Source organism: Neolamprologus brichardi, chromosome 20 (assembly GCF_056152115.1).
Source record: "Neolamprologus brichardi isolate AB-2024 chromosome 20, ASM5615211v1, whole genome shotgun sequence".
NCBI classification, from domain to species: domain Eukaryota; kingdom Metazoa; phylum Chordata; class Actinopteri; order Cichliformes; family Cichlidae; genus Neolamprologus; species Neolamprologus brichardi.
Window position 1 is genome coordinate 24,168,912 of NC_142123.1, and position 20,616 is coordinate 24,189,527.

General features: G+C 39.2%; 1 protein-coding gene across 5 annotated transcripts in view; it reads right to left on the reverse strand.

Annotated features, from left to right (window-relative positions):
• Positions 1–162: 162 nt before the first annotated feature.
• The window catches only part of si:ch73-181d5.4 (uncharacterized), a 32,120-nt gene continuing 11,666 nt past the window's right edge, over positions 163–20,616 (reverse strand). For all 5 annotated transcript variants that reach the window (XM_006796493.3, XM_006796492.3, XM_006796494.3 and 2 more), the window contains 10 exons: positions 10,826–11,360; positions 10,305–10,464; positions 10,101–10,217; positions 9,858–9,962; positions 9,545–9,701; positions 8,822–9,434; positions 8,562–8,715; positions 8,363–8,452; positions 8,063–8,258; positions 163–7,913 (listed from right to left, as the gene is read on the reverse strand). In XM_006796493.3, the coding sequence (XP_006796556.2) occupies positions 1,915–7,913; positions 8,063–8,258; positions 8,363–8,452; positions 8,562–8,715; positions 8,822–9,434; positions 9,545–9,701; positions 9,858–9,962; positions 10,101–10,217; positions 10,305–10,464; positions 10,826–11,360 (8,126 nt within the window). In that variant the 3' untranslated portion in view covers positions 163–1,914. The remainder of the gene's footprint in view (positions 7,914–8,062; positions 8,259–8,362; positions 8,453–8,561; positions 8,716–8,821; positions 9,435–9,544; positions 9,702–9,857; positions 9,963–10,100; positions 10,218–10,304; positions 10,465–10,825; positions 11,361–20,616) is intronic.

A 20,616-nucleotide genomic window follows, 5' to 3' on the forward strand; every position in this document is an offset into this window, starting at 1 on the left:
TCTCTCTCTCTCTCTCTCTCTATATATATATATATATATATATAGATAGATAGATAGATAGATAGATAGATAGATAGATAGATAGATACAGATATATAGATTTCCAGATTTTCTGTTTTGATTATTGGATTCATAAAAACTGAAAGACCTTAATTTTTTAAATTAATAAAAGCATTTGCACCCAGATATATAAAATAACTATCTAGTTTGAACCTCGTGGGGTCCAAAACAGACTATGTCTCATGTTTTAAACCTGTTATGGTCTGGTGAACTTTCCAGATTTACCTCTTCTCCTGCTCTGAGCAACCTGGAACAGGTTTCCCCCACACAAATGACCCTACCTTCCATAAGTCGTTGAGAAAATGAATTAAATATATATTACAAAAAAAAGAAGTTTAATCACCACCCCTAACAGCACAACTGGCCAACATAGTACTTTTCTACATAACAAAAACTGTTCCGCAATACTCATTCACATTGCAAAAACTGTAATGACTTCCTTGTTTATTTTAAATAAAAGATTTCCAGTTGCAGTTCAAACTTTATACAGATTATCTCTTAAGACCTGAGAATTACACTACTATGGAAAACAGAGAAATTAATCCTAAGTAAAATGACAGAAAACAACAGAACAGAAGTAACAATGCTTGAGTTAAACTAGACTCCTGCAATACAAGTTTTACACATGTGGAGGGTTACAGAAAATATGTAGACCCACTTTCGCTTATTGTGATTTCCAGACTACCCAGCAAGAGGCCTCGAAAACCTAAAAACTAATTAAGTATTGCCTTAATTTGCCTGAAGTTTGAATCCATTGTGTGTGTGTGTGTGAATCAGCACCCACTTTACAAGACAACCAGTAACAATACCTCAGAGTCATGAGTAATCTTTACAGTGATCAGAAGATCTGAAATGTTTAACCAAATAGTTTTAGCAGTTTGTATTTAAAATAATCCAGCTTTTATGTCTCAGAATAATTTATTGCCACAAAGGTAGTAAAACTGTCACTTTTCTTTGATATGAGATTTGCTTGTTAAATTAACTGGTTTCAAGCTATCAATCTAAATGTGATAAAATAAGACTTCATATAAAGTGTGTTACTTTATTGACTTCTTGCATTCTAAAAGAAATGGAACGGGTCATTTTTAACCAACAGAACTACATAAAAGAAGATGAGGGCTACCATATTGACAGTCTGGCTATTAAAAAAAACAAACACAGAAAAAAAAACTGTACATTTTCTGTACAAAACATTTATGACTTTGTCAATCTACAAATACAAATAAAGTTAAATTTACAACTGAAAATTATATTTAGCAGGACTTTTACTAATAATCAAAAAAACAATAACAAAAGCATCTACTTTGAAAACAGAAAAACTACAACACAATAAACTTAAATGGTAATCTCTGAGCACTTTTCTATCAAGTTACAAAGTTGGATTTTTTTGCATGGCTTTGCCTGTATGTCATATTAAAATTTAACAAGCACATGGGTAGTCACTCTCAGTGAGAAAAGAAATACATTCATTGGGCATTATGATAAGGTATCTCTGTCAAGTCTAACAATGCTAAGCAATTTTAGATGTCTGATTCTTCAGCTTTAGGTCCTTAAAGGTCTGCATGTTTTTCCCAGAGACTAATCTGGCTCACCATTGCTTTAATTTCCAACACTGATAATAGAGGTTAATTGTTTGTTTTTTAAAATTCTGAAACCCATTATTATTTTTTCCCCCAAAATTGACTTTATCCTTTGTTTCTTCTTCCCTTATGATTGGACCTTCAGGTGTGCTATTTTCTTTCTACTTTCTTACAAGCAGGTTTTACCCATTCTTTACATGTTATCAATTTACCTACATCTACTCCGCTCTGTCTGTTGGAAATGTGTTTTAGTTTCATGCCAAAATCCAAGCAATCATATTTTGGGGAAACGTATGAGACCTTCTTTTGGAGTGGGAAGTAAGGCACCTCTGTGTCTTTGAGGTCTTATGGCTTGCTGATTTTGTGGGTTTTCAAAACCAGGGAATGGTTTTCCTCCGCTATTTGGACCTGGGCCACGGGGCCTATTAAACTGTGCCAAATGTGGATCTCCAGGACTTTGGAATCTTGCAATGGGACGAGGACCTCTTCGTTCATTAATGGGTGTTTGATCTCTCTGCCTGGGATCTCTCCCCCTTATATTTGGGCCCCTACTAACATAACCTGCCCCCCTTATATCTGACACCTGCATGTCATTATTTGGATCTGACTCAGACCTAGTGTTGTCATCCCACCTACCAGGTCCATTTCTAAAATCTGAACGCTGAGGTGATGGCCCCCTGCTGTCTGTTTTATTGGGCCCCAAACTTCTCATTTTTGGACCTCTACTTTCCCTTCTGAAATCAAATCCTTGTCTACCTGGTTCAGGATTTTCAGGTTCTACATTATGCCTTTCAGATCTTAGATCACCACTATCTGAAAATCTCCCATCACACCTTGGAGCTTCAATGCTTAGATTTCTGTTTGCAGGTCCTGGGGGTCCTAGATCTCGACCTGCTGGAGGTCTTCTATCAGGGCCTTCCATCTCAAATTGCCTCCTGTTTAGACATGAATTCATCAGGCCTGGACCTCCTCTGAGAGCCCCACGCCCTTCAATGTTTGGCCCTCTCATTTTCCCCCTGACACTTGGCAGCCTCCAGTCGTTTCCTATATCTGGATGATTGTGCATATGTGATCCTGGCCCTGCTTTTCTGTCTTGTCCTCTATTGTCTAGATCTCTTTCTCCTGTAAAAAATTCCCCAGCACCCTCTCTGTCAAGCTCTGTCCAATCATTTCCATGACCTCCTCTACTTGGCCCTGGGCATACCATATCTGGATTTTCTTCAACAGGCCCTGCACTTCTGCAGCCAGGAGCATTCCAGTTATGTCTACGACCCCTTACAGGTCCTTGAAATAACATACTGGGTCTATTCTGCATGGGACCTGGTCCACTACTTTCAGGGCCTCTCCATTCACTAAATAGGCCTTGATTAATATCTTCTTGGTCCTGTTCATCTTGACCCTCTTGGATAGATCCAAATCCTCTACTAGCATATGTTTCCCAGTCATCCACTGAGCATTCTCTGTCTTGTCCTAAGAATTCTATATTGGTCCTTCTTTCATCTGACCTTTGTTCCTCTGTGTCTGGCCCTCTCCTCTCAGGAGCAGAACCCCAGAAACCGGGCCCTGGTCTTCTAATGTTTTTCCTCATAGGCCTTCGACCTCTAAAGCTCTGGCCCAATCTATCAGGTTCTGGGGCATGGTAATCTGGGTTTTCTTGAATAGGTTCACATGCTACCCAGTCATCCCTTCCCCCATGTCTTGGATCTTCAGTATTTGAACTTTCATGTTTGTAGCTTGGAACTCTGAAATCAGGGCCATCTGATTTTCTCCAACCTGGTCTTGAGCCCTCCATGTCTGGATATCTTTTTTCACTGTAGTCTGGACCTATTAGAGTTATTCTGTCAGGCCCAGGATCCACACCAGAACCTGGCCTTTCCACCCGCTGTGCACCAAATTCTGGACCCCTCCTATGAGGCCCTGGAATCTCCATATTTTGATACCCAACTTCTTTTCCACGACCCCTGAAATGTGGTCCACCTCGTCCTCTGTTGTGAGGCCCTAGATCTCCCACACCTGGACCAATTCTTTCAGGCCCAGCAACACCAATATGTGAACCTCTCCTGTCAGGACCCTGTCCACTTGTGTTTATTTCTCCAGGTCCTCTCCTTTCAGGTTCTTGGCTATGCATAGGAAAATGTGGTATTTCATGTATTGGCCCACTAAAATCTGGACCTTGTGAAACTCTGCCAGGCCCCATAGCAAGACCTCTACAATCAGACCCTAGCCTGCTGATATCAGGACCTCCAGGTCGTCTATTCTCATGTCCAGGACCTTTGATAGACATACTTTCCCTCTCATGCCCTGGTACTTTAAATTCTGGACACCCAGGCCCTCTCCTATTAGTCCCAGGATCCTCCATGGAATTTCTCCTTTCAATTCCTGGACCTCTACTATCAGACCCTGGACCAGCCATATCCAGACCCATCCTTTCACCCCAGGTTCCCCTGAAATCTGAACCACCAGGACCCCTGATGTCATGTACTTTTTGCTCCATATGTGGACCTTTTTTCTCAGGTCCTAATCCTCTAAAATGTGGACCCACAGGACCTCTTCTGTCAGGTCCAGCAACCTCCATGGCTACACTTCTTCTTTTAGGTTCTGGTCCCACAAAATCTGAAGCCCCTGGTATTCCTAAGTCAGGTCCTTGATTGTCTATAATGGGGTCTATCCTTTCAAGTCCTCCTTCCATGAGGTGTGAGTCCTCTGGTCCTCCACTATTAAGCTTTGGATACTGCATGTTTGGACCTCTCATTTCAGCCCCTGGTTGTCCGAATTCTGGGCCTCCACTCCCTCCTGTGTATGGTCCCTGGCTTTCCATGTTTGAACCTCTTCTATCAGACAAATGGACACTCCATTCATCTTGTACCAATGGCGCTTCCCTGACTGAATCTGACCCTCTCCAATGATCTCTTATGTCTGATCCTGGGCCATTCCAATCTGGAGCACTTATATGTTTATTTTGATTCCCCTGATCCCTTAGTCCTTGACCTCTCCAATCTGAATTCAACATGTTTGAATTAACTGCATCTGCATGACTGCCACCAAGCTTGCCAAACTCTGCATTTGTGCCATGTGGCTGAAGAGTACTTTTACGGGGGCACCTTTCTTCAAAAGCCATACTGCCATCTTGTCTTGACTGCCTAGGAGGTCTTCCTAAGCCCATAAACAATGGACTTGACTCCCTCATCCCACTACTTACATCAGATCTAAAAATCTGACCTTCATCTTTATCTTTTTGTCCTCTACCACCTCCACTACTATCTGGAGCCATAGCTTCTACCTGTGGACCCCCAAATGACTGCTTTGTTTCCATTTTTTTCACATCTTTGCTGATATCTGTGTTTTCTGGCTCTGATCTATGTTCATTTGTCTTTGGACACTGTAAACCTTCCTGCACACAACTAACATTTTGGTTTCTCTCATTAACTTCAAACAGCCCCTTCATATCTGTATTTAGATGATACACAGCTGATAAAGAATCCCTTGGACCTGTACCAACATTACCAGGTGCAGATCTGTCAGACAAAGGGCCCTTCATGATGTTAACTTGTCTTTTGCGCTGGAGGCTTGCCTCCCCCATATACAAATTTGTAACAGTAGGTACAATATTTTGTCTAACATCAGGACTTGGGCATTTTATTTCTGGATTTACACCAGAAATAAAAGGCACACCAGCATTATTACTATCTTGTGCTTCACTTCTCATTTCTGAATCTCTCAAGGCTGGCCATGAACCAGTTATTACAGTATTTTGATGTTGAATACCTTGTTCTCTCATTCCTAAGATTGTACTTGGATTTGAATATCCTCCCTCTTGACCCTTTGTTTCTGAATGCTTGAAGCAAGGATTGTCTGCTAGTGTCTCATTATGTGTCTCTGTCAGACCTTGTCCCTTGGCACCAAAAGCTTTCAGATTCAATGCTCTAAAATCCATGCTTTTAATATTTGAGATCACATCTCCAACAGACACAATTGCTTGACCACAAATTGGCAAACAATTATTTTCAAAGACTCTAATATCTTCCCTTGAATCGCTGACTTCATCAGTTTTAACAGAGTCATTCTTTTCTATGCTGCTAGGTTTCACAAACTGTGGTTCTGGATCTGGGCTTTGGGGAGAATCTCGAATAGGTGGATCAATTTCTCTAAGAGGAATTGTACTGTCAAGTTTGCTGTGAAACAAATTGTCCTGTTTATAGAGTTTATTTTGCTGTGTCATATCATGGTCACTCAGTGAAATCTTTTGAAGCTCCTGAAATTTTGGTGGTTCGGAAATCTCAAGCTTCACATTACATAGAGGTTCGTGTGAGTGTTTTTCAGAGATCTCAACATGATTACACTCTGATTTTTGTCCATCTGGATCACTTTTGATTGTAACATGTGATATGTTACTCTCTTCAAATTGTCCAGCAGAGTCTAGAGAACTGCATGGAACACTTGCATGTTTTGATTTCTCAGGGACCTGAGGCAAGGGTCCTCTGTTCAGTTTTGGTGAAACTGACACAGATTCTGTTTTTGTAGAAGAAGATGGGGATCTTCTACGCCCAAGAGAATGCCGGCGTGTGGTATGATCTTTGCGATGGCGTCCCTGCCGTTCAGATGGATCTCTAACTCTGTGTCTTGACCTGTCTCTTTCACTCTTTCTGTGTCTATCCTTTTCTCTGCGTCTTCGGGACCGGGAACGAGAACGATGCTGTGACTGTCTTGAAGGACTTCTGTAGCGGTCCCTTTCCCGATGACTCCGCTTTTTTGGTGAGGACCTTCGTTTTCTACTGTGGTATGAATTTGGAGACATACCCTTGTGAGAGCCACCATACCTTGCTCTAGACAGAGAGTCAATAGTTGTTACAGTTCCCCCCTTAAAAACATCATCTTGAATTTCATTGAAAAGTGATTCATCCTCAGGATCATAAGCTACATCAGAATCTTCAATCTCTCCAGCAGATGAATATTTGTCAGATTCCACACCTTTCTGTGTTTCATCTTGCTTTGCAACACCATCTGTATCATTTCCTAAATTTTTGACAGGTGTTGCGTCTTCTACTTTCACAGCTTGTGAATCCAAATTTGAATTGTCCACAGTCTCTGTAAGGGGGGTAGCCTTGTCTGTTGTTTCTGAAGATTTTGACTCTGTTGTTATAATACCTTTCTGCAGAGAGGACAGTTGGTTAAGCGGCAAAGATTTTTGTGGGGGAGACATAAGTGAATCCGAAACAGAAAAGTGAGCCATGAACATTCCCACAGCCTCTCTCTGCTGACGTAGTGCTTCCTCCTGCTCTTTTAACTGCCGTTTTTGCTCTTCAATTTGTTTATTGAGTTCCTCAAGCATCCTCTGTTGTTCACTTAGTGTTGCAGCTGAGACAACCACTGTGCCTGTAGGGAGGTGTGGCATGACTGCAACTGCAGCAGAAGTTTGTGCTGGGGAAGAAGTGGAAACCGTCGCTGGGCATGATGGAGAATCAAATGTTTGAGTTGTAACAGGGGGCTTTGCTACAGGAGTATTACTTTGAATATCTTCAAAGATAGTGTCGTCCTCTGGATCATAGGCCACATCATCTTCCACAAAGCTTGATAATGCTGGGGCATCAGCTTTAATTTTTTCTGTGGTCTGTGGAGCAACGGTTGCATATCCCATTGCTGGATCATATTCTTCCTCTGGGTCATATGGTCGGTCAAAGTCATTTTCATCTTCAATCTCCTTGGCTTTGGTTTTGTGTCCATACTGTTGGACAATTGGATCCACCACTGATCCAGAAAGCACTGGGTTCTTCTTAGCAGTTACTGTTGTTTTTGTAGAACGTCCATCAGAGACAGTGGAGTCAGCCTGATTACCACGAAACAAGGTACTCAAGATTGTCTGTAGTGGTGTCTTATCACTGGATGCAGTAATGGGATTTTTATCAGAGCTGCTGTTAAAGGTGGACTGTGTTGCAGCAATAGTGGCTGAGGTAGAAACAGAAGGGGCCGCTTTAACGGAAGTTAATAGAGATGGTATGGTGACTGAGCCAGAGGAGGAAGAGTCTGTTGGTGACCCAGGGCATGATGGTGAACCAGGAGGGGTGGTACTAGCAGGAGTCTCTGGATCATAGGGTTGGAATATCTCCAATTTGTCAGAACCGTAAAGGACTGGTGGTTTTGGGATCCACATAGGGTCCTTGGACATATGAACTTTGGGTCTTTTGTCTTCCATTTCCTGTGGCAAACTTCCTGGACGTTTGACCTTCTGGACGATTGCTAGACCAAGAAGAAGATTGGGCCGGTTTCTTTCAAGTCCTGGAAAAAAATTAGATAACACATTAGAAAACACACTAAGGCTAACAACTCTCTGGTATGGTTTTGGTATGAACCCTCACATATTCAAACATATAAAACAGAAAAATGTCAATTATTTATGAATAGGCAGCAGTCAAAACATTTCACACCTGGTCCTTCAAGAGGTTGTAGCATAGATGGGATTGGTTCCTTTGCACTGAGTGGGACAAGGTATACATCTTTGATGGAACGGCTGCTATTGGCGACCACACCAAAACGACCTCTGCTGCTGAAATAGGAAAAAAGGGAGACATAGGCGACCTCCTCTTCCTCTGTTGCAGGGTGAAACCGGATCACACATAACTCCTAACAAATACAAAGCAAACAAAAGTGCATGTAAAATACTGATGTAGCCTCAACATTATTATATGTGGTAAGATGCAAAAAGAAATACAGTATATTCTGCTTGCCTTTGTAACTGAGGTCTTTAGTTTTGCAACGTAGTCCCACACTGTTTGAGGCATGATTCGTCCTCCAATTTGTATAGTGTCAGGTAGATCCTATACAAACCACAAAAATAAATGCTTTTTATATCTCCACCCAGTGACAATTATAAATCCTTTTGATATAGCCAGTAAAAAATGTAATTAATATCATGCATTACAATACCGCTTTAAGATTTTCAGCAGATCCTGACACCAGATATCCCTTGGTGACAAACTTGGCTACAGTGAGCATGTTTAGAAAACCCTTCCACAGTATTTCCTGCTTTGCCAGGAACTGAGTTGTCTCACCATCAGCTGGAGATTCAGAGATCACGGTTCTGAAACAGAAACCACAACAATCATATGTAAACAATGCCCAGCTTCTGGACAAATTTAAAACAAAAAACAAAAAGCAAAAATACATTGGCTTGGAGTTCTTTATACCTCGAGCGTGGGCCATAAAGTCTGGGATCAGCAGTAGAAGATGGCTTCATTAAGATGGATTTAGGTACTGTTTTGGTTGGTGGTAGTGATGATGCTACGTTCGATGCAATGTTTTCTTTAACAAGAGCATAAGGAGCAGCCCGTTTATGAGTTGTGTTACTGGGACCAAAGGTGCTACTAGACGAAGCTGAGAACCTGTTTGCAGTGCGGGGATCACGACGCTGTGTAATGGTTACCGTGGAAACAGGTGGAACCAAAACTGGTATATATGGTCTTTTTGGTGCAGTAGCTTTAGAGGTATCTGGAGTTGGGGATGCAGGGGACTCTATGGTAGGAGAAGCAGGAGATTCTAAAGTGGGGGAGGCTGGAGAATCCATTATAGGAGAAGCAGGTGATTCCACTATAGTCAGTGCAGCAGAATCAATATTGAAATGGGATGAAGGGTCCAATAGGTTGGATGCTGGAGAATCCATGTCAGGAGAGTCAGGTGGTGCCAGAAGTGGGGAGTCATCCCCTGCAGACTTTCTCCAAGATGGTTCGTGCTTATCTCTGGATACAGATAGCTTGGATTTTTTCTTTGCAGGTTCCTCCTCGTCCATAGGTTGCATTTGGCCTTTAGGAAGGAACGACAAACTACTTTTGAAAATCTGAATTCAACAGCTAATCAGCAGATAATGATGTCTAGTAGTTTTTACATTTATTCTCATCGTTTTTGAAATTTACCTGTGCATATCTTGCATTTTAGGTCAAATAGATGAGTTTTGTGCTCTGATGTTGTGTCTTTTAGCATGCAGGCAAGAACATCTGGCACTGCATTGGCCAGGCTTGTTTGGCTTGCCCTGGGCTTGACTGCAAGAGCAGGAAGACTTCTCTTCTGTTCCTGTAAAGCAACATATACCAACACAAGAACACAAAAAACAATTCTTAGTTGATATTGATGTAACGCGTCATGAAAAAAAATGATGTAAAAGACACAGCATAATCACCATAAAAACTGTATATCCACCTGTTTAATTTAAATAAGATAGGTACGTACCATGCTATCAGGTTTTCTGTCAGATTTTGCAGGATTCAAACTGGGTAAATCAACCTTAACTGCTTCAGGCTTGGGCAAACTTATTTTAGCAGCTGTATCCTTAACCTAGAAAGACATAAGCAACCATTTAAGATAATCACTTATGACAAAAGCATTGGCTGATCTTTATCAGGCCTGGTATCAAGTAGAAGCATACAATACAATTTTATTTCACTGATATGGTTTATGACTAATATTATTTACCACTGTTGTTTCTTTTACACTTGGCTCAGGTGCCTTGGTAGCCTGCATATCCTTCTGGCTCATCCTAACTAGTCTGAAAGGATTGATATCGCCATGTACCACACAGTATAACAAGCCCTAGAAGACATAAAGAAGTAGATTGTCAATTTGATTTATATTTATATGTACATAAACTAAAATTGGTGTTAACAAATTTCAACATACCTTGTTTCTTGGGTCTTTTAGGTTGAACATTATAGTTCTGTACTTGTTCATGTATTTGCTGTCTGTGTTGCGAAATATGTCAAACATCTCCATCTCAATGCTTGCAACAAGCTTTGCAGCTTCGCTCTCAGACATCTCCAAATCCTCACATTCACACACCCTTAACAAATGGAAAAAGAAAAAGAGATGCTGTTTTTCAAGACTGAGAGACATTTATTTAAAAAAATTAAAGCTTAGTTTGAGAAAACTGTTAAATTGTCTAGGACACTTATTTACACTGTGTTGGTAATGCTACTTAATAACCAGTCACCTAGATGAGAATGATTCTGAATTGTGGAAGGCAAATAAAACAAATGTTGGTTCCCTCAGCACAGTTCATTACTGCCTGCTCAAGTGTCATTGCCTATTATTATATGTTTTTAATAATCTCATGTTACATTTACTCCCCCAAAAAAGCAGAATATGTGCAATAAAAAAACCTAAGGCTGTAACTTTCATTTAATCAGTGATATAGTTCTCACCTTTTGAACAGGATGCTGGTGAGAGAGCGCTGGATACTCTGTCTGACCTGGTTATTGGGTTGAGAGGGCCTGGAGGAGGGTGCACTGGGTGCGGGTGGCACCGGCAGATTTCGGGTTTCATTCAAGGGTGTGGGGGCTGAAGACTGCTTCTGGCATGATGCTGAGACTAACGTGTGGCTTGATGGAGACTGAGATCCAGACTGCTTCTTTGGTATAACATATGTGGTCTTTGTTATCATAAGAGCCCCAGTCTCATGATGTCTGCGCGCTGAGGTGGTTGGGGACGATGTGGCTGGAGTCGGGCTAGATTTTTCTGGGGCGGATGTTATTAGGGGATCTGATTCTGATGACTGATGCTTTGGCAAGTCACTGTTTACAGTTTCCTTTGCTCCTTCTTCACAGTGGCTTTGTGGCTGGGCTGCTTCAGTGGTAGGTTTAGAAAGGAGACTTGCATCTAGTGAAGGGTCTTCTGGAGATTGTGCTGAAGGAGATACAGCTTCCTTCTCAGCCTCTACCTGTTCACTGTCCTTATTAGCTGTTAGAAAAAAAAAAGCACAAGAGGCCATTCTGTAAATATGAAGAAATTTCTCAGAACAGTCTATCAAATAAATCTAACTGTGATAAGAACCAACATGGCACACTAGATAAACAAATAAGTGGCATCTTAAAAAAAAAAGTAAATTTCTTACTGCAAATCCATGAATAAAAAACTGGTCTTGAACCCCATTAACTGCTCAGATACTAAACAGTAAATATAAAGATTTACAAGTTTTGTATCAGATTCAGAGTCCCATCTATAAGATTCGGATTCAAATTGCCAGATGTGTGAATAAACTTGTAGTTCATATGGCCAGATAATAATAGGTTAGGTAATTTTAAAAAATTCCTTTTGGTGATTTTATGACTGTAAAATTAGAAGAGGCAAAAACTGAATTACAGGCACAGAGACTCACGAGTACAGGCTCATGAACATTTAACATAAACCTGCTGTTTAAAAAAAACACAAACTTTATTGTATAATACATCAAATGCTTCCCTACAATGATATTAAGGAAACTTATAGCACTTCTTAATTTGTTTTTTTTTGTTTTTTTAGATTAACCAATTCAGCCTGGTTAAACATACTCTAAATGATAACAAGGTAAAATGTTGTACTTTGGAGCTACAATGATTAATCCAAGAGCAGTTTAGGCATTTTAAATTTGCATGTACAGCTACACTTAATCTTTGCTTTTCAGCATCATTAGCACTGCCTGGCTTTACTCTCCTCACTGTTTGCAGTGAGAATTCTTGCATTTATCTTAATTTATTTGTTGTTGTTTTTTTCAGTTTTGCATTAAAAAACAACAACAAACTGAGCTAAAGTTCAAACAATTCTGAATACACTGAGTTTTATGTGTTTAATTCTTGGTTGATCAAATATCAAACCTTAGTAAAATGTGTTTTTATATGCTATTGTTGGGGCAATCATCCATTTTATTTATTTATTGTAGATGCTGAGTTCACAATAAAGCCCAGTATAGGTGGATATTTGAAATCTATTGTGGAGAAGTCTTTGTTTGCTCATTGCTCCATGAATACTTTCATTCTGGCATATTACTCTGTCTATCCAGAGTAATGCTAGCAAGTGAACTGTATATGTGCAGTTATTGTTTTCCGGTTCCACTCACTGGAAGAAAAAGAAAAAGATCCTTTTTTGTATACATCTATATTCCATGTACATTTTGTATGACTTCAGTACTATGTGTTTGGTAACTCTTGTACCAAAAAAAGGATAGACTTTCCAAAACCTCTGCACTCCTGGGGTGTATTTGTTTTCCCCCAAAAAGGCTTTTTAAAATTTATCAGCAATTATTGTTTACTGTGGAATGCTGAGGCATTAAAAAAAGTGTGTTGAGTCTCATGAACACACTTCACATTTATCACTATGAATGAGAATTAACCACAAAGGCATAGTTCTGTGATTCCAAACTACTGACAAATAGACCCAATGTCTCCTTTATATTTAGATTACAAATTTCACATGCACACAAAATGTTTGATAAATGTGCTTTAGAGTTCTGCTATAAGGAGGAAAATCATAATCTACTGACTTCCTGTGCCTGACATAATAACACAAGTTCTTCCAAATAAAATTTCATACAAAAAACTAACATCAGATCTTCATAAATCACACTGCCTGCTACTGTGTATTGGACTTGCTGTGTAAATAGCTGTCTGTGCATAAGACACATACAAATAGCTCTGATATATTAGTGCAGAGCCACTGGGATAATAAGCAAAAACATTACAATATAAAGCCAGTTGTATTGATGAGGATGTTTCCTAAAGGATGTTAATAATCCAGCCCAAAACCTGAACTTGGTATTGATATAAAGTTAATTGTTGCTATTTATGAATTACAGCTGAATGAAATGACCACATTTTATGTTAGCTCAACCAAAGACAAACAACAATAAAGGCTTGTCTGTAAACCTGTATAATCAAAGTGCCCCTGAGGACAGGTAATGTGACTATTACAGGTTATTCTAAATAGTTAATCCCATATTTAACCATGCTAATAATTTTAATATTTATATATTTAACTTCAGTTTTATTGTGAGAATAAATTATTTTTGTTCAACAGATAAAACACCAAAAAAAAATATATGCAATTTGTATTGCATATATAAATTGATAAACTGCACAAGTGCTATAAAACATCCCAGCTTTGCATACTACTCTGTTAGGCAAAACTTTTAAAATTGCTATATATAAACACAGCTTTTGAAACCTAACACAAATAATGTGTGCATTTTTCAGCCTTTCCACTTTTGAAACTGATGAATTTTATGCATAACATATAATACACTGGTCCCATTTGGAATATCAGACAAATACCATCCAACCTGTGCAAGACCACACAAAGTCCTGCAGACGTTGTATGGTGTGGTTTGGAAGTCTTAATGTTCACATGTGGAAGTGTTTGAGTATTTATTGTGGGATTAGGACGGATGGCACAGTGTAGCCTCAGCTTAGCAAGAATGGGAAAGATGAGCTTTTTTAGGTCAGTGTATGGCATGACCAATATTATGAAGCAGGAGGCTTAAATCAATGCAATGTGAAGGAAATCAAGGAGATTTTGTATGAGTAATGTAGGCTCTTAACCTTGGATTATAAGGTGCCTTGAGGTGACTTATTGTGAGTTTGCACTACATCAATAAAAATTAAATGAAAAGAAAAAGTGAACTTCCAGAAAGAAAACCCAAATTGATAAAAGAAAGAGGAAACAATGACACATCTTCAGAGAGACAGGAAGCACCGTAGATTGTAAAAAGAATTTGGAAAAGCAAGAAAATAAAAGATCAGGGATTTAGTGCGTCATCTGCAGAGATTTCACTGCTTTCTTTTGTCCAGTGACAAGCAGAAAGGCTTAAGACAAAATGAACAATATAAAAAAATAAGGATAGAGCAAAGGAACAAACATGCAAGTGAGACACTTTCCACATCTATGAGCTAAATCATGAAGAATCTTTATTTGTGTGATTAGACTACTGTGTATGTGAGTCAAAGTGAGAAAGAAACAAGCATTTGCCACAGTGAGTAGGTGCAAAGTTGTGATGCAAATACTTTTCAATTGTTCAGAACACATATCTATGAAGCTCCTTATTTATTGACTAAAATGACGAATGTCGTCACTTTAGGTATTTGTGCTGAAGTTTCAATAAATGTTCAGCAAGGAAGTTTTTCAGTCACAAACTGCCTTTGGTCTTCTGAAGGTACATTTCTGCTTTAATCCTGTTCTCACCCTTTGCATAATTTCCAATGTCCCATACCGTCAGACATCATTATAATGAAAATGAACACAAACATATGTTGACATTCAGGATCCTCCTGAGGACTTAAGGCAAAGGCTCCATCTACTATTTCTTTGATTAACCTAACCACTATCAGATGAGGTGTCTTCATAGTGTCCTACTATTAGTGAAAAAACAAGAGTGGGCCAGGTGTCAACAACTGATATTTGCTGCAGACTTCAGTAAAAACAGCTTTACTTTTCCCTGTTCACTATACGTGTTAATTGTAAATATTGCTTTTGTTGTTTTTCTGGTGTATTTACTGACAGATGTACTAAATCTGTCAGGAAATCAGTTATTGCACTGTGAAAAACACAGAGCGTCGATGTGGCAGCTAACTGCAGTTGGCTTAAAGTTTAAATAGCGATGAATCAGTATCTAGCTCCCATGAGGTCATTTTGAAAGCTGCACCATAGGCATACCCAAACACAACCTGACAGCAGTCCCCCCTTTTTCTGTCAATGGACTTGAGGTAGAATACTTAATATACACTGATTTGGCAAAATATCATGACTACTGTCAGGCAAAGTGAATAATACTGATTGTCTCTTCATGATGGGCATTTGTTAGTGGGTGGGATATAACTAGGGGGCAAGTGAACATTTTTATCCCCAAAATTGCTGTTTTAGAAGTAGGACACATGGGTAAGGGTAAGGATTGAGTTTTGATCAAAGTCAAATTGTGATGGCTAGATGACTGGGTCAGAACATCTCCAAAACTGCAGCTCTTGTGAAGAGTTCTGGGTCTACAGCAGGCAGTATCTATCAAAAGTGATTAAATCAAGGAACAGTGGTGAACTAGCAACAGGTCATGGGAGGGCAGGGCTCACTAATGCATTTCGGGAGTGAAAGTTGTTCCATGTGGTCTGTTCCAACAAACAAGCTCCTGAGGCTCAAATTGTCGAAAAAGTTCATGCTGGTTCGTACAGTACATTGGAGTTTGTTGTGTAAAGGGCTGCATAGCCACAGACTAGTCAGGGTGCCTGTAGTGACCCCCCTCCACCGCCAAAAAATGGAACGTGACCAGCAGAACTGGACCACAGGGGAATGGAAGAATGTGACCTGATCTGATGAACCACATTTTATTTTACAAAACGCGGATGGCCGGGTGGGTTGTTGCAGAACATGTACACTCTTTCATAGAAACAATAATCCTTCATGGCCGTGGCCTCTTTCAGGAAGACACAAAGCAAAAATGGCTTAGCAATGGTTTGAGGAGTACAAAAATGAGTTTGATCTCCCTAGAACTCAATCCAATCAAGCATCTGTAGAATGTGCTGGCCAAATAAGTCTGATCCATGGAGGCCCCACCTCGCTTTTTGCAGGACTGAAAGGATCTGTTGCTAACATCTTGATGTCAGATACCACAGCATAACTTCAGAAGTCTAATAGAGTCCATCCTCAACAAATACAGGCTGTTATGGCAGTAACACAATATTAAGCTGGGCATACACTGTGCAAATTTTTCAGTTGCGTTATTCAGCTCCTGCTCAAATTGTACAATTGAATCGCAGGGGTTAGAAGTTCATGGGTCCCTATGCACGGTCTCACACTATACGGCCCGATGCTCTGATGCGACCTGAGTGCTCACACTGTGCGTCTATAACATGAGGTTTATAACACAAAATCTGTCACTCGCTCTCCCCCTCTCTCTGTCTTTCACTCACACAGACACACACACCACCACCACCATCAACTTTGCTAAATTGCTAATGAAAAACATTGACCAGGCTGCTGCAATTGAGCAGCAATGTCCATCCAACTCTTTTCATGGTTGATGCGGTCATGATAATTTTGTGAGGCCACATCGAAAAGTTCTACACGCTGCCATGCTACTCCGTCTTTTTCACTTCCATTTCAGTGTTTGCGCGTGCGAGAGGTTGCGTTGAAACCCTCACCGTCGGGGAGGGGGGGGGGGGGGGGGGGGGGGGGGGGGGGGGACAGGATTTCAAACAGGTTTGATTTTCTTGTGACCATATGATTGCTGATTGGGAGCTGGTCATGAGGTTTTAATTGCTTCTCGTTACCCCATGTATATAACACGATGCATGACACACAGTTAAGGCCGAACTCGGGGCGATCCCCAAAACGGTCGCACGACTGAAAAATTGCCTCGAAATGGGCCAGTGTCTCAAAATCGCACAGTGTATGCCCAGTTTTAGGCAGTAGCTCATAATGTTATGCCTGATTGGTGTATTTACTAACAGCAACAGATTTTTGTACCACTCTTTTTTTCTTTCTTTTTTAGCCAGACTGGTGTAATAATTTCCTTTTCTATTCATTTTGTAATTTTTCCAAGCAGGAGATACTCATCCATCACAAGGCCCTGTCAAAATGGATGCATCTGATTTTTTTATTTTAAACACAGTGCGATTTCTAATTTAACTATATTTTTTACAGCAGTTTTCTTAAGCATACAAATCCATCTAATCCATCCATATGCAGAAAGAATAAGATAAAATAACAATGACTGTAATGATTTTTAAATAATTATTGTAGGTTCTTTACCTTACAACATAAAGTGCTACAAGGCAACTATTGATGTGATTTGGCGCTATATATAAATAAAACTGAATTGAATTTAAATCTTATAGTTTTTTTTACTGCAACGACTCCAGCACTAAGAAATTATTACAACAATGCAATTAAGTGTTATCTGTAAAATCAACTTTTGCTTTAGCTTTATTCCCACTGCACAAACCAAATTTTTCTTCTCAATAAAACCTATGAGTAGCTGAGATACAAACAATATACTGCATACACTGTATATACTTTTTATTTAAAATAAGTAATTAGTCTATGTAAAAATATAATAATCCTGTTATTGAAACTGGGTCAGTCTTCTCTTTGAGGTTCTCTTTTCTTACATCTCTGGGTTTTCAGCACTGCTGCTATTTTTAAGTCACCCGTTGGAAGACCACTTGCATGTTGACATTTGTGATATACAACTGTTTTAACGTGAACCCAGGTTCTAAACATTAATGTATTACAAATTCAGACTGTGACCATCAACACGCAGAGTTCTGGAATTAACCTAAATAATTGCACGCCATTATGTGGCAGTACACATTTTTTTTAAGCAACACTATCTTTGCTCGCTGCAAGTTATGCACTTCCACAAAATGAAAATCAAATTAAAGGATAACTGTAATATGGTTGGGTGATTTCCTCCACAGTCCAGATGCCATACTGTTGCTTTCGGCATTGCTAATGGCCAGTAGCATACCCTCAATAATGCACACTGTGTAGCCCAAGCAGGAGAAGAGGGCACAGGTGAAAGAGAAACACATACACCGGGAGTACATTTTCGGTCCAGCTTGTGTTTTGCGTGTAAAATATTTCATCTGTCACACTTTCATTTTTCAACTGCCTAGTCCTAGACAGCTGAGTCCAGCAGTCGAAAAATACAGATCTTTTCTCATTTGATGAAGATGGTAGAGCTTCATTGCTTCAGTGACTTCAAAGCAGCACAGAAGTCCAGACATGTACCTGTTTGTGTGCACCCAAGCATGCTCAGATACCTGTGTTGCAAGTGTCGGCTATATGTGGAGGTGCAAAATGAACCAAGAGCGAGGCAGATTCAATTTTTTATGAATCTCATAATAATGATAATTTAATGCATTACTTGGGAAATGAGATCTGTGAAAAAATGCCTTGACCTGAGAGCTATAGCTGCTCACTTTGCCCATAGGTGATCTCTGACATCCATCACCACAACCCTATACTGCTGACATACTGGACAAAGAACTGGTAAGGAGTACAGATGCACGAGTGCTAGGGAATTAAATGGGACTGAAAATAGCATCCGCATGGGAAGACGTCTGGATATGGGTCAGATGATGATCTTGAAAATGTGTTTCAGTCTTTAAAAAAAACCTGTTGAGGCCTCAAAACTAATTTAGTTTCTAGCACCTTGTTGGGAGAACATCCAAAAGGAGTTGAAATTTTCAGAAATGGCGACAGTGATAGGTTCTCCAATGTGTTAAAAACTGTGTGGCAAATGATTGAACAAATTATGAACCAATTGCAAAGATTGGAGATTTTCTCATTTACGATACATATAACTGAAAAGTTCAGAGAAAATCTTTGTACAAAGGGGACACATCTAAAAACCAATACTAATCTTCAGATCCTCTGGCTGCCTGGATCAAAAATATTCCATAGTGCAAAATATTGTGATCAGAGTCACACCCAAATTGCAAGCAAACATATTCTGACCCTGCATTAACAAATACGAAAAAAAAAAAATTCTAACTTAAACAAATAAAAAATAAAAATATGAATCATGGAATTGGCATGCTTTGGACGAAAGAATAGAGCATCCATTAGAACTGTCATATTTACCAATGGTCAGCTTCTACTTAAAGGGTAAATTGGTGCACAATGGGTGGCTAACTTACACATCTGTGACCGATATTTGAAAGTTCTGCAGCAACATATACTGCTTGAGACTTGCTCATTGCAGTAAGACGCTACCAAGTCACATTATGCGAGTACTACAACAGCATGTCTCCTCTGCAGTGTGGCAGCTTAAAAAAAATTAAAAGAGCAAATGATTTTCCCTAGTTTCTAGTTTTAAAATCAAATAATTTTCTCAACTTCAAATAATTTAGATTAAAGAAGAATCACGTTTTTGGAAATGACATTACCCTAATTTGATTTTATGAGGCGAAAAAAATAATTAAGTTGTACCCAGAAGAAAATTTAAACTGTAAACCTCCTCCTCACATCTTTAAGTAATTTAATACATTTATAAACTTAAGTCAATAATCAAGTTGTGTTTTAATGATGAATAACTATGGGCTATTTTTCAATCAAGCTATTCCCTTCTGGTCATTCAACTTTTTTTTAAACTAAGACGGCATGTTACTGATCTTTTCACGTTCCCAACACAAAATCAAAATAGGGGTAAAGTAGGTTGAGAGCACTTCACACCAAAAAAACCCCAAAACCCAAAAGAGTTTAAAAATGTTTGTAAGCTGGGTTTCTAAATATCTCCTTTCATAAATAAGAGACTATTCAGCACTGTTCTGCCATACATACTTACATACATACACATATACGCAGACACACACACACACATATACATATATACATACATATGTCTGTATATATGTTGACAAGACTCCATGAGGGAAACACATCAAGGCAAGACTATCATTAGGCTGCTATTTATTTACACGTTCTTTTCATGTTATCATGGATCAGAATATATATATGATGAATCATGTGGCTCAAATGGGATTTTACCTCAGAGGCAAAAAATGGTATAGACAGATCAAAAGCCCAAGTAAGAAGTTTGCATAAGTCAAGTTTAGTTTCCTATAAAATTAAATTAATTGTAATCACTATTAGATGGTACATTTTTTAGTTCACACACACACCTTCAGGAGAAAATAGTGAACGCTTCAAACACTGCAACTATAGGTATGCTAGCACATATGTTTGTTTTTTGATGGAGAATATCATTTAATTTTTTCAAAATGATACTACTTAGAATAATGTTCAATAATAAATACTCTAGGTTACTAATTCTGTGCTATCACACAAGAATGTCAAGAAATCTCCACACTGAGCAGATGTCAAAAATGTGAACTACTCAGAACATCAGCAGTGTTCTTTCCATGGTTGCACATTATTTGTTTGGCCAGTAGAGGGTGCTTGTGTTTTACAATTAGGTTCGAGGTGGTATTAAAAAGATTCGACTGTTGGAAAAAAAACACACTGAACATATACAGGCCTTTAGAAGCATGCAATACAACACTAAAGAGGTTTAAGATGCAGCCCCGAAAATAAAATAAAATGAAAAAAAAAAAAAAAACTTCAATCCACTGAGGCAAAATTTCTCAAAATGGAATTTAACAATCAAGTATTTGTGCTCTGATTCAAATTAAATATAATACAGCCCCCTCTTTTCTTGGTGTAAACAATCAAACTAATCAAAAGTCTTTCCCTC